At 38.5% G+C, this 13,831-nt stretch overlaps 1 protein-coding gene across 4 annotated transcripts in view; it reads right to left on the bottom strand.

Moving 5' to 3' along the window:
* Positions 1–13,831, bottom strand: part of LOC110461619 (probable E3 ubiquitin-protein ligase HERC1) — a 153,254-nt gene that overhangs the window by 62,416 nt on the left and 77,007 nt on the right. For 3 of the 4 annotated variants that reach the window (XM_021515182.1, XM_021515163.1, XM_021515190.1), the window contains 7 exons: positions 13,232–13,430; positions 10,758–11,097; positions 10,378–10,580; positions 9,576–9,779; positions 9,200–9,324; positions 8,092–8,268; positions 7,630–7,655 (listed from right to left, as the gene is read on the bottom strand). In XM_021515182.1, coding sequence (XP_021370857.1) covers positions 7,630–7,655; positions 8,092–8,268; positions 9,200–9,324; positions 9,576–9,779; positions 10,378–10,580; positions 10,758–11,097; positions 13,232–13,430 — 1,274 coding nt within the window. Of the gene's footprint in view, positions 1–7,629; positions 7,656–8,065; positions 8,269–9,199; positions 9,325–9,575; positions 9,780–10,377; positions 10,581–10,757; positions 11,098–13,231; positions 13,431–13,831 lie in introns of all 4 variants that reach the window. The other variant, XM_021515171.1, reaches the window with a different exon arrangement.

Genomic DNA, 13,831 nt, shown 5'->3' on the forward strand with positions numbered 1-13,831 from the left:
TTGTGTGAAATTCAAAGGCTGCTTATCAGACTTTTTTGATAATGATATCGGATTATTGCAAGGGGAAATTCTGTCTCCGATACTTTTTTCCATGTATGTGAATGATTTTGAATCGTTTTTTATCTCGAATTGTAGTAGCTATTATACCTTTGGAGAATTAAGCTTATTTCTTATGCTATACGCAGACGATTTAGTGTTGTTATCGGAGACGGTTGAGGGTTTACAGGAACTGTTGGATAATCTCGCTAGTTATTCTGAGAAATGGAAATTAACTGTCAATATTGATAAGACAAAAATTGTGGTTTTTCGAAAAGGCGGGAAAGTTCGAAATAATGAAATTTGGTTTTATAATGGCAAAACGGTTAGTTGTGTTGATCAATTTACATACCTAGGTGTGCAATTTAAGTTTAACAATAAGTTCAATAGTATTCAGAAACAATTAGCTGACCAAGGTCGTAAAGCTATGTTTGCTTTATTATCAAAATGCTCCAATCTTAGTCTTAATTTTAAGACCATGTTACATTTGTTCGATACATATGTTATTAGCATATTAAGTTACGCATGTGAAGTATGGGGATCCATAAAAGGAATAGACATTGAGAATGTGCACTTGAATTTCTGTAAGAGACTCCTCAAAGTTAAAAAATCCACATGTAATGCAATGGTATATTTCGAACTTGGTCGCTTGCCTTTAGAATGTATCAGAAAATACAGAATCATTAAGTATTGGTTTAAGTTACTCGACTCGAAAAATTGTATTCTGAACTGTGCATATTCTTTTTTATCAAAACAGATTACATGTACTTGCTTTAACTGGGTACACCATGTAAAAAATGAATTATTTGCTTTGGGCTTTGGTGATGTATGGTTAAGCCAATCGTCGACTAATGTTAAATTAATTTTACCGCTTATTCGTCAAAGAATTTTTGACCAAGGTCAACAACATTTAAGAGGTTTACTGGAGACTTCCTCTAAGTGTTTTTTATACAAGTGTATCGTAGACCACTTGTCCATTCAGTATTATTTAACCAAATATATTCCTAAGAATTATAGAATTAGTCTACCAATGTTACGAATGTCTGCACATTCATTAGCAATCGAGACCTGTAATTCGGCTACAGAAGTCGAAGATGAATACCATTTTATTCTGATATGTAAAACCTACCAAAACTTAAGAAGTCGCCTTATTAAAAAGTACTATTGGAAAAAGCCATCCATATTTAAATTTATACAATTATTGTGTGTTAACAATACTAAGGAATTATGTCAACTTGGTAAATATATTTTTGAAGCTAATAAATAAAGAATCTAATTTATTTACTCCACTCTCTCACTGTGTATTGTGCATTGTATTGCTATGTTTGTACTGATGGGCCGTAAGGCCGAACGTTAATAAATTAATTGAACTGATAGCTTACTACAAACACTGTGGTGTTATACTACAATTCATTTTGGTCTCCGGGACTCGGCAGAACACATGGGACATGTACGTGTTGGGGTGATGTAACTCTTGAAAAAAATGGAGTTGCATATTTTGTACATAAGCATTTTATTTACTTGTGTGTATTACACTATATTGAAATATGACAATCTGTAAAAATTGATATATGCTTTGATTATTAGGAAAGTTTGATTGGAAACATGCACAGTATTCATATTTTCTATATTCTGTTTCATCTTAGATGATATGGGATATACATCAACATGGACTTGTGTTTTCTATATTCTGTTTCATCTTAGATGATATGGGATATACATCAACATGGACTTGTATTTTCTATATTCTGTTTCATCTTAGATGATATGGGACATACATCAACATGGACTTGTATTTTCTATATTCTGTTTCATCTTAGATGATGGGACATACATCAACATGGACTTGTATTTTCTATATTCTGTTTCATCTTAGATGATGGGACATACATCAACATGGACTTGTATTTTCTATATTCTGTTTCATCTTAGATGATGGGACATACATCAACATGGACTTGTATTTTCTATATTCTGTTTCATCTTAGATGATGGGACATACATCAACATGGACTTGTATTTTCTATATTCTGTTTCATCTTAGATGATGGGACATACATCAACATGGACTTGTATTTTCTATATTCTGTTTCATCTTAGATGATGGGACATACATCAACATGGACTTGTATTTTCTATATTCTGTTTCATCTTAGATGATGGGACATACATCAACATGGACTTGTATTTTCTATATTCTGTTTCATCTTAGATGATGGGACATACATCAACATGGACTTGTATTTTCTATATTCTGTTTCATCTTAGATGATGGGACATACATCAACATGGACTTGTATTTTCTATATTCTGTTTCATCTTAGATGATGGGACATACATCAACATGGACTTGTATTTTCTATATTCTGTTTCATCTTAGATGATGGGACATACATCAACATGGACTTGTATTTTCTATATTCTGTTTCATCTTAGATGATGGGACATACATCAACATGGACTTGTATTTTCTATATTCTGTTTCATCTTAGATGATGGGACATACATCAACATGGACTTGTATTTTCTATATTCTGTTTCATCTTAGATGATGGGACATACATCAACATGGACTTGTATTTTCTATATTCTGTTTCATCTTAGATGATGGGACATACATCAACATGGACTTGTATTTTCTATATTCTGTTTCATCTTAGATGATGGGACATACATCAACATGGACTTGTATTTTCTATATTCTGTTTCATCTTAGATGATGGGACATACATCAACATGGACTTGTATTTTCTATATTCTGTTTCATCTTAGATGATGGGACATACATCAACATGGACTTGTATTTTCTATATTCTGTTTCATCTTAGATGATGGGACATACATCAACATGGACTTGTATTTTCTATATTCTGTTTCATCTTAGATGATGGGACATACATCAACATGGACTTGTATTTTCTATATTCTGTTTCATCTTAGATGATGGGACATACATCAACATGGACTTGTATTTTCTATATTCTGTTTCATCTTAGATGATGGGACATACATCAACATGGACTTGTATTTTCTATATTCTGTTTCATCTTAGATGATGGGACATACATCAACATGGACTTGTATTTTCTATATTCTGTTTCATCTTAGATGATGGGACATACATCAACATGGACTTGTATTTTCTATATTCTGTTTCATCTTAGATGATGGGACATACATCAACATGGACTTGTATTTTCTATATTCTGTTTCATCTTAGATGATGGGACATACATCAACATGGACTTGTGTTTTGTATTTTGTACTTAGTAATTAATAACAAGTAGTTGTATAATCATATACTTAATGTATTATAATGTGAATGTTGATATACCATACAATATTGCCATAACTTATTCATAATATTCAATGTATACAAGAGGCCCATGAGCCTGAATCACTCACCTGGTATTCATCTCACACTTGTAATCTTAAAAGTGGACTAATATACAGCTACAGGCAAACTATCTGTGTTCAATTCATTAGAATCTATTAAATGATGTAAACATATGACGCCTGTGACCTTGAAGGTCGAACAAGGACATTAAGTTGAACAGAGTTTATAGCCTTCCGTCCCAGCATACTTCTGGCTAAATATCATTACCCTGGACAATTTGAATATTCAGAACAAGTCATTTAAAGATTTAAACATATTTGACTCCTGTGGGTGAAGGTCGCTTCTTTGAACAAACTTGGTAGCCCTTCATCCCAACATGCTACTGACAAAATATCACCATCCTAGGCCTTTTGATTATTGAGAAGAAGTTGTTTAAAGGTTTTTAATATGTTTGACCCCTGTGACCTTGAAAATAGGTGAAGGTCAAACTTGGTAACCCTTCATCTGAGCATGATACTGGTCAAATATCATTATTCTAGGCCTCTTGGGTATTCAGGAGAAGTTGTTTAAAGATTTTTAACATATCTGACCCCTGTGACCTTGAAAATGAATGAAGGTCATTCATTTGAACAAACTTGGTAGCCCTTCATCCCAGCATGTTACTGGCAAAATATCATTATCCTATGCCTCTTGGGCATTCAGAAGAAAATGTTTAATGTTTTTAACATATTTGACCCCTGTGACCTTGAACATAGGTGAAGTTCATTTATTTGAACAAACTTGGTAGCCCTTCATCCCAGTTTGCTTCTGGCCAAATATCATCACCCTAGGCCTTTTGGTTATTAAGAAGAAGTCGTTTAAATTAAAATATTGATGCCAGACGCCAGACGCCGGACAGACGGACGCCGGACGCCGCACCATGGCATAAGCTCACTTGGCCCAAAGGGCCAGGTGAGCTAATAAGAAAAATAAAACATCATGGAATGCATTTGGTACTGTTTAAATGAAACCAACATCAATTATGGTCAGGTAAATGCGATTTCTTTCACACCACTGATACAAGGGGTATTTGAATGGTGGTTATCAAACTTCTCAAAGCTTTCATGGCAATTAACCTTCCTATGAAGTTTGAAGTTGAGGAAATTAATCGATATACAGAGCAAACACTGTTTCAGCAATTGAATAAAGGGGCATTACTCAGCAAGTTACTGCCCGATAATAGTGGTTAAACAATTCTTCTGAGAATTCAGGGAACTTAACCTTCTTATGAAATTCATAGTCAATCCATTGTAAATTACTCGACATATCGAGCGGATATCTGTTCTGGAATTGATTAAAAGGTCACAACTCAGTAAATTACAGTCAGAAAATTAAGGTTATCACACTTGTCTGAGTTTTCATGGAAATTAATCTTCCTTTGAAGTTTAAATTAAATCTGTAGAATATTACTGGGTATATTACACAGACTCTGTTTCACTAATTGTTAAAAGGGGCATAACTCGGTAAATTAGTTGAATAATGGTGGTTATCGAACTTGTCTAAGCTCCTATGATAATTAACCTTTCAATGAAGTTTGAATTAAATCTGTTGAAAACTACTCGAGATATCGAGTGGACACTGTGCATGCCCGTTCACTCAACAGACTTATAGAGATATCGAGTGAACACTGTGCATGCCCACTCACTCAACAGACTTATAGAGATATCGAGTGAACACTGTGCCTGTCCGCTCACTCAACAGACTTATAGAGACATTGAGTGAACATTGTGCGTGCCCGCTCACTCAACAGACTTATAGAGACATTGAGTGGACACTGTGTGTGCCCAGTCACTCAACAGACTTATAGAGACATCGAGTGGACACTGTGTGTGCCCGCTCACTCAACAGACTTATAGCGACATTGAGTGGACACTGTGTGTGCTCACTCACTCAACAGACTTATAGAGCCATCGAGTGGACACTGTGTGTGCCTGCTCACTCAACAGACTTATAGAGACATCGAGTGGCCACTGTGTGTGCCTGCTCACTCAACAGACTTATAGAGACATTGCGTGGACACTGTGTGTGCCCGCTCACTCAGCAGACTTATAGAGACATTGACTGGACACTTCGTGTGCCAGCTCACTCACCAGACTTATAGAGACATTGAGTGGACATTGTGTGTGCCCGCTCACTCAACAGACTTATAGCGACATTGAGTGGACACTGTGTGTGCCCCGTCACTCAACAGACTTATAGAGACATGGAGTGGACACTGTGTGTGCCCGCTCACTCAGCAGACTTATAGAGACATTGAGTGAACACTGTGCGTGCCCGCTCACTCAACAGACTTATAGCGACATTGAGTGGACACTGTGTGTGCTCACTCACTCAACAGACTTATAGAGCCATCGAGTGGACACTGTGTGTGCCTGCTCACTCAACAGACTTATAGAGACATGGAGTGGACACTGGATGTGCCCGCTCACTCAACAGACTTGTAGAGACATTGAGTGAACATTGTGCGTGGCCGTTCACTCAACAGACTTATAGAGATATCGAGTGGACACTGTGCGTGCCCGCTCACTCAACAGACTTATAGCGACATTGAGTGGACACTGTGTGTGCTCACTCACTCAACAGACTTATAGAGCCATCGAGTGGACACTGTGTGTGCCTGCTCACTCAACAGACTTATAGAGACATGGAGTGGACACTGTGTGTGCCCGCTCACTCAGCAGACTTATAGAGACATTGAGTGAACCCTGTGTGTGCTCGCTCACTCAACAGACTTATAGAGACATTGAGTGAACATTGTGCGTGCCCGTTCACTCAACAGACTTATAGAGATATCGAGTGAACACTGTGCGTGCCCGCTCACCTTATAGAGACATTGAGTGAACATTGTGCGTGCCCGTTCACTCAACAGACTTATAAAGATAAAAATCATCTGATGGCTGGTTTGTTTCACAGAAGTGTTTTTTTATAAACCTCAATCTGACCCTTTTTTTGCCATCTTTGGCCCAAAGAAGGGGCCAGACCATTCTTCTTTTTTTTGAAAAAAATTTGAATCATATCACCTAGGGATACTTCAAACCAAAGGCTGTAATTGGCCTTGTGGTTTTAAAGAAGACGTTCAAAGAAAAGTTTAATGTCAGCTGACAGATGACACATGGCAATGCAATAGCTTATCAGCAGCTGGCCTAAAGTTTTATTTCAGGTCTGTAGGAAATTCAACACAAAGAATTACCTGGAAGACAAAATTTTGTTCACATTCCCCTTTTAGTTATGTGCATTACCTCCCCCAACAAATGATGTCTTAGACGTCCCTTTAAGTCAAATTTACATCACCTATAACAGTTGTTTAAGACTCCCACTTTAAATTACTAAGAACATTACCTGGAAAACGAGAGGTTTTAAGACACCCCTTGAATTTAACATTCATTACCTGGCCAACAGGAGGTGTTAAGACTCTCCTTAAATTTTAAATTCATTACCTGGCAAACAGGAGGTGTTTAGACTCCTCTTAAATTTAACATTCATTACCTGGCCATCAGGAGGTGTTTAGACTCCTCTTAAATTTAACGTTCATTACCTGGCCAATAGGAGGTGTTTAGACTTCCCTTAACTTTAACATTCATTACCTGGCCAACAGGATGTGTTTAGACTCCCCTTACATTTTACATTCATTACCTGGCCAACAGGAGGTGTTTAGACTCCCCTTAATTTTACATCCATTACCTGGCCAACAGTGTTTAGACTCCCCTTAATTTTACATTCATTACCTGGCCAACAGGAGGGGTTTAGACTCCCCTTAAATTTAACATTCATTACCTGGCCAACAGGAGGTGTTTAGACTCCTCTTAAATTTAACATTCATTACCTGGCCAATAGGAGGTGTTTAGACTTCCCTTAAATTTAACATTCATTACCTGGCCAACAGGAGGTGTTTAGACTCCCCTTAAATTTAACATTCATTACCTGGCCAACAGGAGGTGTTTAGACTCCCCTTAAATTTAACATTCATTACCTGGCCAACAGGAGGTGTTTATAGACTCCCCTTAACTTTAACATTCGTTACCTGGCCTACATGAGGTGTTTAGACTCCCCTTAAATTTAACATTCATTACCTGGCCAACAGGAGGTGTTTAGACTCCCCCTAAATTTAACATTCATTACCTGGCCAACAGGAGGTGTTAAGACTCTCCTTAAATTTTAAATTCATTACCTGGCAAACAGGAGGTGTTTAGACTCCCCTTAAATTTAACATTCAATACCTGGCCAACAGGAGGTGTTTAGACTCTCCTTAAATTTAACATTCATTACCTGGCCAACAGGAGGTGTTTAGACTCCTCTTAAATTTAACATTCAATACCTGGCCAACAGGAGGTGTTTAGACTCTCCTTAAATTTAACATTCATTACCTGGCCAGCAGGAGGTGTTTAGACTCTCCTTAAATTTAACATTCAATACTTGGCCAACAAGAGGTGTTTAGACTCTCCTTAAATTTTACATTCATTACCTGGCCAATAGGAGGTGTTTAGATTCCCCTTAAATTTAACATTCATTACCTGGCCAACAGGAGGTGTTTAGACTCCCCTTAAATTTTACATTCATTACCTGGTCAACAGTGTTTAGACTCCCCTTAATTTTACATGCATTACCTGGCCAACAGGAGGTGTTTAGACTCCTCTTAAACTTTACATTCATTACCTGGCCAACAGGAGGTGTTTCGAGTCCCCTTTGCCTGGAATACTGCACCACATGGCTGAGCAGACTGGAGCAGAGTCAGGGAGAAGGTACAGCAGACACAGTCCCTCACGGCCAGGCAGCCAGACCTTCACACAGTTGTCCTTCTCAGCACAAGTCAGCAGCAGGTGACCGGTGGGGTCCCAGGACAGACCAATGATACAGTTCTAAAATAAACAATGGTTCAAGAGTAAATTTATTACCCTATAAAGGATTTCATGTCGGCAACTTTTTGTGTTGTTGCTATTTTTCTAACGTTAGTTAAAGCAAATTCATCACATCAGTCACGATTTTAATAAACAAGAGGCCCAATGGACCTACATCGCTCACCTGGTATTAATCTCAAACTTGTATCCTTAAAAGTGGAATAAAATAAAGCTACAGGCAAAATAAGAGTATTAATGATTGTAAGTCATTCAAAAGAACTAGTTAAGGATTTAAACACATATAACCCCTGTGACCTTGACAGTTGAAGAAGGTCATTATGTTGAACAAACTTTATAGCCCTTCATATCAGCATGCAACTTGACAAAAATCACCACCCTATACGTTTTGTTTACTGAGATTTGGTCATTTAAATGTTTATATATATATTTGACCAAATGTGACCTTGAAAGTGGGTCAGTCATTCAAAAGAAAAAGCTTGATAGCCCTTTATCCAAGCATGCTACTGGCCAAATATCACCATTCTGGGCCTCATGGTTATTCTGAAGTCGTTTAATGATTTTAAACAAATTTGACCCCTATGACCTTGAATATAAGTCAAGGTCATTCACTATAATAAACTTTGTAGCCCTTTATCCCAGCATGCTACTGGCCAGATATCAACATTCTAGGCCTATTGGTTATTCAGAAAAAGTTTTTAACATATTTGACCCCTGTGACCTTGATTATAGGTCAAGATCATTCATTTGAACAAACTTGATGGCCCTTCATCCAGATATCATCAACCTAGTCCTTTTGGTTATTCAGAAGAAGTTATATAGGCTTAGCCTGTGTTCTTATCCCTTTGTTAATATACATACTGTTATATTTCTTCTGTAATTATCTTTGTTTGCATTAACAATAAAATATTTTGAAATGAAGCTATCAAACAACCTGGTGAGTCTCTGTGATGACAGGGGTTTCAAAGTCTGAGCGGTTACTAATGATCACCACGCCATCACTGTAGCCGGCAGCGAAGTTCCTGTCCTCATCGTACCATGCCAGCAAGGTAACGGCCACTAAAGTAAGACAAGGAGATATTGGTAAGTACAATCTATCCATAAGACAAGGAGATATTAGTAAGTACAATCTATGTCATTCAGAGAGAGCAGAAGTATGGGTCGAGTGAAATCAACTTAATAGGGCAGGGGGAAAAGTTTGACAGATAGCAACTACCATGGTCGCATATAACCAACCATTCTACTACTCCCAACCTGAACCGACGTAATTCTACTACTTTACCTGAACCGACGTAATTCTACTACTTTACCCGAGTTGCGGCTGCAGTGCTCTAGTTCCTTGCGGTTGAAGCTGGAGCCCCCAAGGATCTCTAGTACAGCAAGGGAGCCGTCGAGTCTGCCCACAAGGAGGATGTCAGTGGTCATACCCAGACAACCACCAACCATACTCTTGTGACTAGGCCAGGCCAGGGCAGACACCCAGTGATCCTGTACATCTAGGATACCCTTGCAGCCTGTGTAAAAAGGCCCCAGTTAATTCAAGGTAGCTCAAACATGTCATTGTTACTAATATCCAAATTTCAACTGGGGACATATGTTTATTTCATAATAAACTTTGAATTGAAAATATTAAGCTGAAGACACATATCATTCAATTTTAGCTACACCCTCAAATGGTATTTTTTTTCACGTAATATTGTGTTACCTAAAACACAGACAACACAGAAAGTGATGTTGTTGTATACCTCAATGTTTGGAATGGTATTTCTAATTTTAACTTCTGATTGGTTGAAGTTGCTTGGAGATGAAATTACTGCACAATGTTGAGTTTTGTGCATAATTATTTTGAGTTTGTCAGAAATGAATAAATATTCATTACCTATGAACTAATAAAGCATTGGCTTCCTTTTTAAATCAAATTATAAGGGATACTCATGATTATTTTGGGGGTTATATGGTATATACCGAAAAATAATATTCACTGAGTATTTCATTGCACACCATCTTTTAAGACTGCCACTATAGCGAAATCTTTTGTGACCACAAATATTAAGCCAAATTGAATCCCTTGTGAAAATTACCAACCATACATGCAGTAACCAGTTGGCCTACCTCCAGTGCTCCAAACGTTAACCAGATTGTCCATCGAACCAGCAAGTAAACGACCATTGGCACTCCAGCAAATGTTGTCCAGCAAGTGACCATCAAGGTCTTCTCCTAAGAGATCTTCTCCTCGGTTAAACACACAAGTCTGTTGCAGGAACTGGTGTGTCTTGTTAGGCAGGCTCCACACACGTAGTGTTCCATCATAGCCACTAAAACAGCAAAGAAACAAGCTAAAGTTAAGTTTATATACAACCAGAACTGTTATTCCATTTAGTCGTGGACCTGAGTTTTGGGCATATTTTAAGTATTCAACATATATTAATATGTATTAAACTTGACTTATCTGTAATACATCACATTTTGCTAAACATCACAGTCAATCTTACCTTGTTGCAAGCATAGATTTTTTCTGGCTCCATTGACACATGGCCAGTCTATTCTGATGACCCTCAAGCTTGGAAACCTGGCAGTGGGGGAGGTCGCCGCCCAGGTCCACCTGGTTGACTAGTGGTGATGAAGAATGGCGATGAGAGGACAGAGACTGGAGGAGCTGCTTGGCGGCCCACTGTTTGTGTGAGGGGGGTAACTTAGTGGAGAGGACACAGCCAGCGAGGGCATTGATCAGCTGGAGGGGGTGGATGCCATCATCCTCAGGGGTAGAGGGCACTGCTCTAGGACTGTTTGGATGGGTAGATGAATCCACGGAGACACCAACTTGTGTTGGACCTAAAATATAGATATAAAGGAACAATTGTATAGCTGAAATGGGTAAATACCATATAGTGGAAGTATTTGACGATCATTAAATGGATAAATACCATATAGTGGAAGTATTTGACGATCATTAAATGGGTAAATACCATATAGTGGAAATATTTGACGATCAGTAAATTTGGCAATTTTGATCCAAAATGTCTAACTTAATATCAGGCAATGTAAAATTTGTCAACCGCCATAAGCCTGGGGTTTTAATTTTTTGCTGAAGTCCATAGCATCATCTGCATGTTCCCTATGGCTGTCTGTACACATGTATAGTAAACGTCTAGCAGCGCTTAAAGTGGAAGTATTCTCGCAACTCAGACAGAGATATCCCATGTCATACTCTATGCTAAATATTTCTATCTCGTCTGATTTGTCTGGTACATTTAGGTGACATTTCACTAATTATTTACTAAGCTACGTATTCATCCGTGCGTAAATGGCTCGAAACTAGAACTGTCGCCTATGTGCTAACTAATACCCCTCGCATTCCGGCTGCGTGTTGCCCCAGTAGGGGCTAAATTAACGAGTGAAAAAATATATATAAAGATCAGGGGTCATGAAAAGGCTAACCTCAGATGTCGTACCAACAGACCGATAGAAAAGACAAAAGAAACACTGCTACTGTGACCTTTGACCCAATGACCTCATAATTTTGTCACAATGTAGCCTGCATAATTGGCTACAATACCCTAGCATATGTGTATACAAGATACCTACCCTTTCTCCGATAATTAGCCATTTTAGTAACATAATGCATCTGTGACCTTTGACCTCATGACCTTGGAAGTTTGTCACAATGTAGCCTGCATAATTGGCTACGATACTCCTATACGTGTATACGAAACATCTACCATTTCCGAGATTATTAGCCATTTCACTAATGTAATTCATTTGTGATCTTTGACCTTTGACCCCACGATCTCAAGAGTTTGTCAGCAGAGTAGCTTGTATTACTAATGCCTTCCAATGAATATGTGTTTACGAAATATCTACTGTTTCAAGAGGACCAGAGGGCCTGTATTGCTCACCTGGATATGTTTAAAGTCATTGATAAGAGGTAAAGATATAGCACTCCATGGTAGGTACTGTATGTACATATGAAATTTTAGAAAGATCCATCCAGTCCTTGAGATATAGCCAGAACAAACTTCAAATATGGCCCCACCCCTCTGTCCCTAGGGGGCCACACCCACCGTTTATACAAAATTGAGTCCCATTAGGATGAAATTCTTTTATTCCTACGGTAGAAGAAGGATTTTAAAGGTTTAACCTCTATTTCCCCTATTGGGCCCCGCTTCGCTGCCCCCAGGGGGCCACACCCGACGTTTATACAAAATTGAGTGCCCTTGGCCTAAGGATGCTCCAGACCAAATGTAATCATAATCCACTGAGTCGTTCAGGACAAGTAGCGTTTCAAAGGAAAAGTTGAAGGACAGAAAGATGACAGCTCTGTCCTCAGGGAAGCCACATCCAACATTAATACAAAATAGAATCCTCTTGTCCCAAGGATGTTGCAAATCAAATTGGAATGAAATCCCTTAATCCCCTTATTCAAAGGTTTTACCTATATTTTCCCTATTGGGCCCCGCCCCTCTGCCCACAGGGGGGCCATACCCACTGTTTATACAAAATTGAGTCCCCTTGGCCCAAGGATGCTCCAGACTGAATTAAGATAAAATCCTTTTATGGTTTACGGTAGAAGAAGAATCTTAAAGGTTTTACCTCCATTTCCCCTACAGGGCCCCGCTCCTCTGCCCCAAGGGGGCAACACCCACTGTTTATACAAGTTGAGTGCCTTTTGCCTAAGGATGTTCCAGACCGAATTAAGTCAAAATCTACCGGGCCGTTCAGGACAAGTAGTGTTTTAAAGGAAAAGTTGACGAACGGACGAGTTTGGACCAGGTGAGCTAAAAACTTGAGTACTCTTTACCCAGAAGACTCATACCGAACCAGGGCAGAAGCTTACCAGTCCTCTGTAATAGGTGATTTAACAATCTGCATACCCATGTACTTCCCTCAAACATTCTTAACTACTAAATTACTATCCCAATTTCTCAAGAAAACCAAACTTTTATATAAGACAGATTTAAATATTTACATTTGGGTCCTGTGGCCAACATCTCTGACATCTTGTAATCCCAGCCATTCTTTGTGAGGAGTGACACAAGAGATTGTGTGACAGTGAACATGGATGGTTCAAATGGAGCCAGTTTTGATGTTCCGGGGATCTTCATCCTGACCACCCCAGCACTGCTACGGTGTCCACTACACTTTCCCATCGAGGCGTACAATAACTCCTAAACCAAAAGTAGGAAACTTTTTGTCTTTGTAAGTAATTGGAAGAGGAAAGAAATACAGTTCATGTTACCACAACTATCAAGTTTTTATGTGATTGCATCATCTTCTGATTGTTTCATTTTAATATGGTTCTAGTTAAAATGACTTTTCAATAATTCCTAGAGTAAGAAAAAGGACATAGATTACACCATTCCAGGTAATTGCTTAACAGTTAACCCATCGACATGCGTCACAAAATCGACCGGCCATTCACAACTTTTACACCTACCTCTTAGTTTATCACTAAGTTTGACCAAACCATTGGTATTATGAACCCCACTTATAACCCAAACCTTGTCCCCAGTATTAAGAACCCCACTTATAACCCAAACCTTGTCCTCAGTATTATGAACCCCACTTA

The sequence above is a fragment of the Mizuhopecten yessoensis genome, unplaced genomic scaffold (genome assembly GCF_002113885.1).
Source record: "Mizuhopecten yessoensis strain PY_sf001 unplaced genomic scaffold, ASM211388v2 scaffold1405, whole genome shotgun sequence".
Lineage (NCBI taxonomy): Eukaryota > Metazoa > Mollusca > Bivalvia > Pectinida > Pectinidae > Mizuhopecten > Mizuhopecten yessoensis.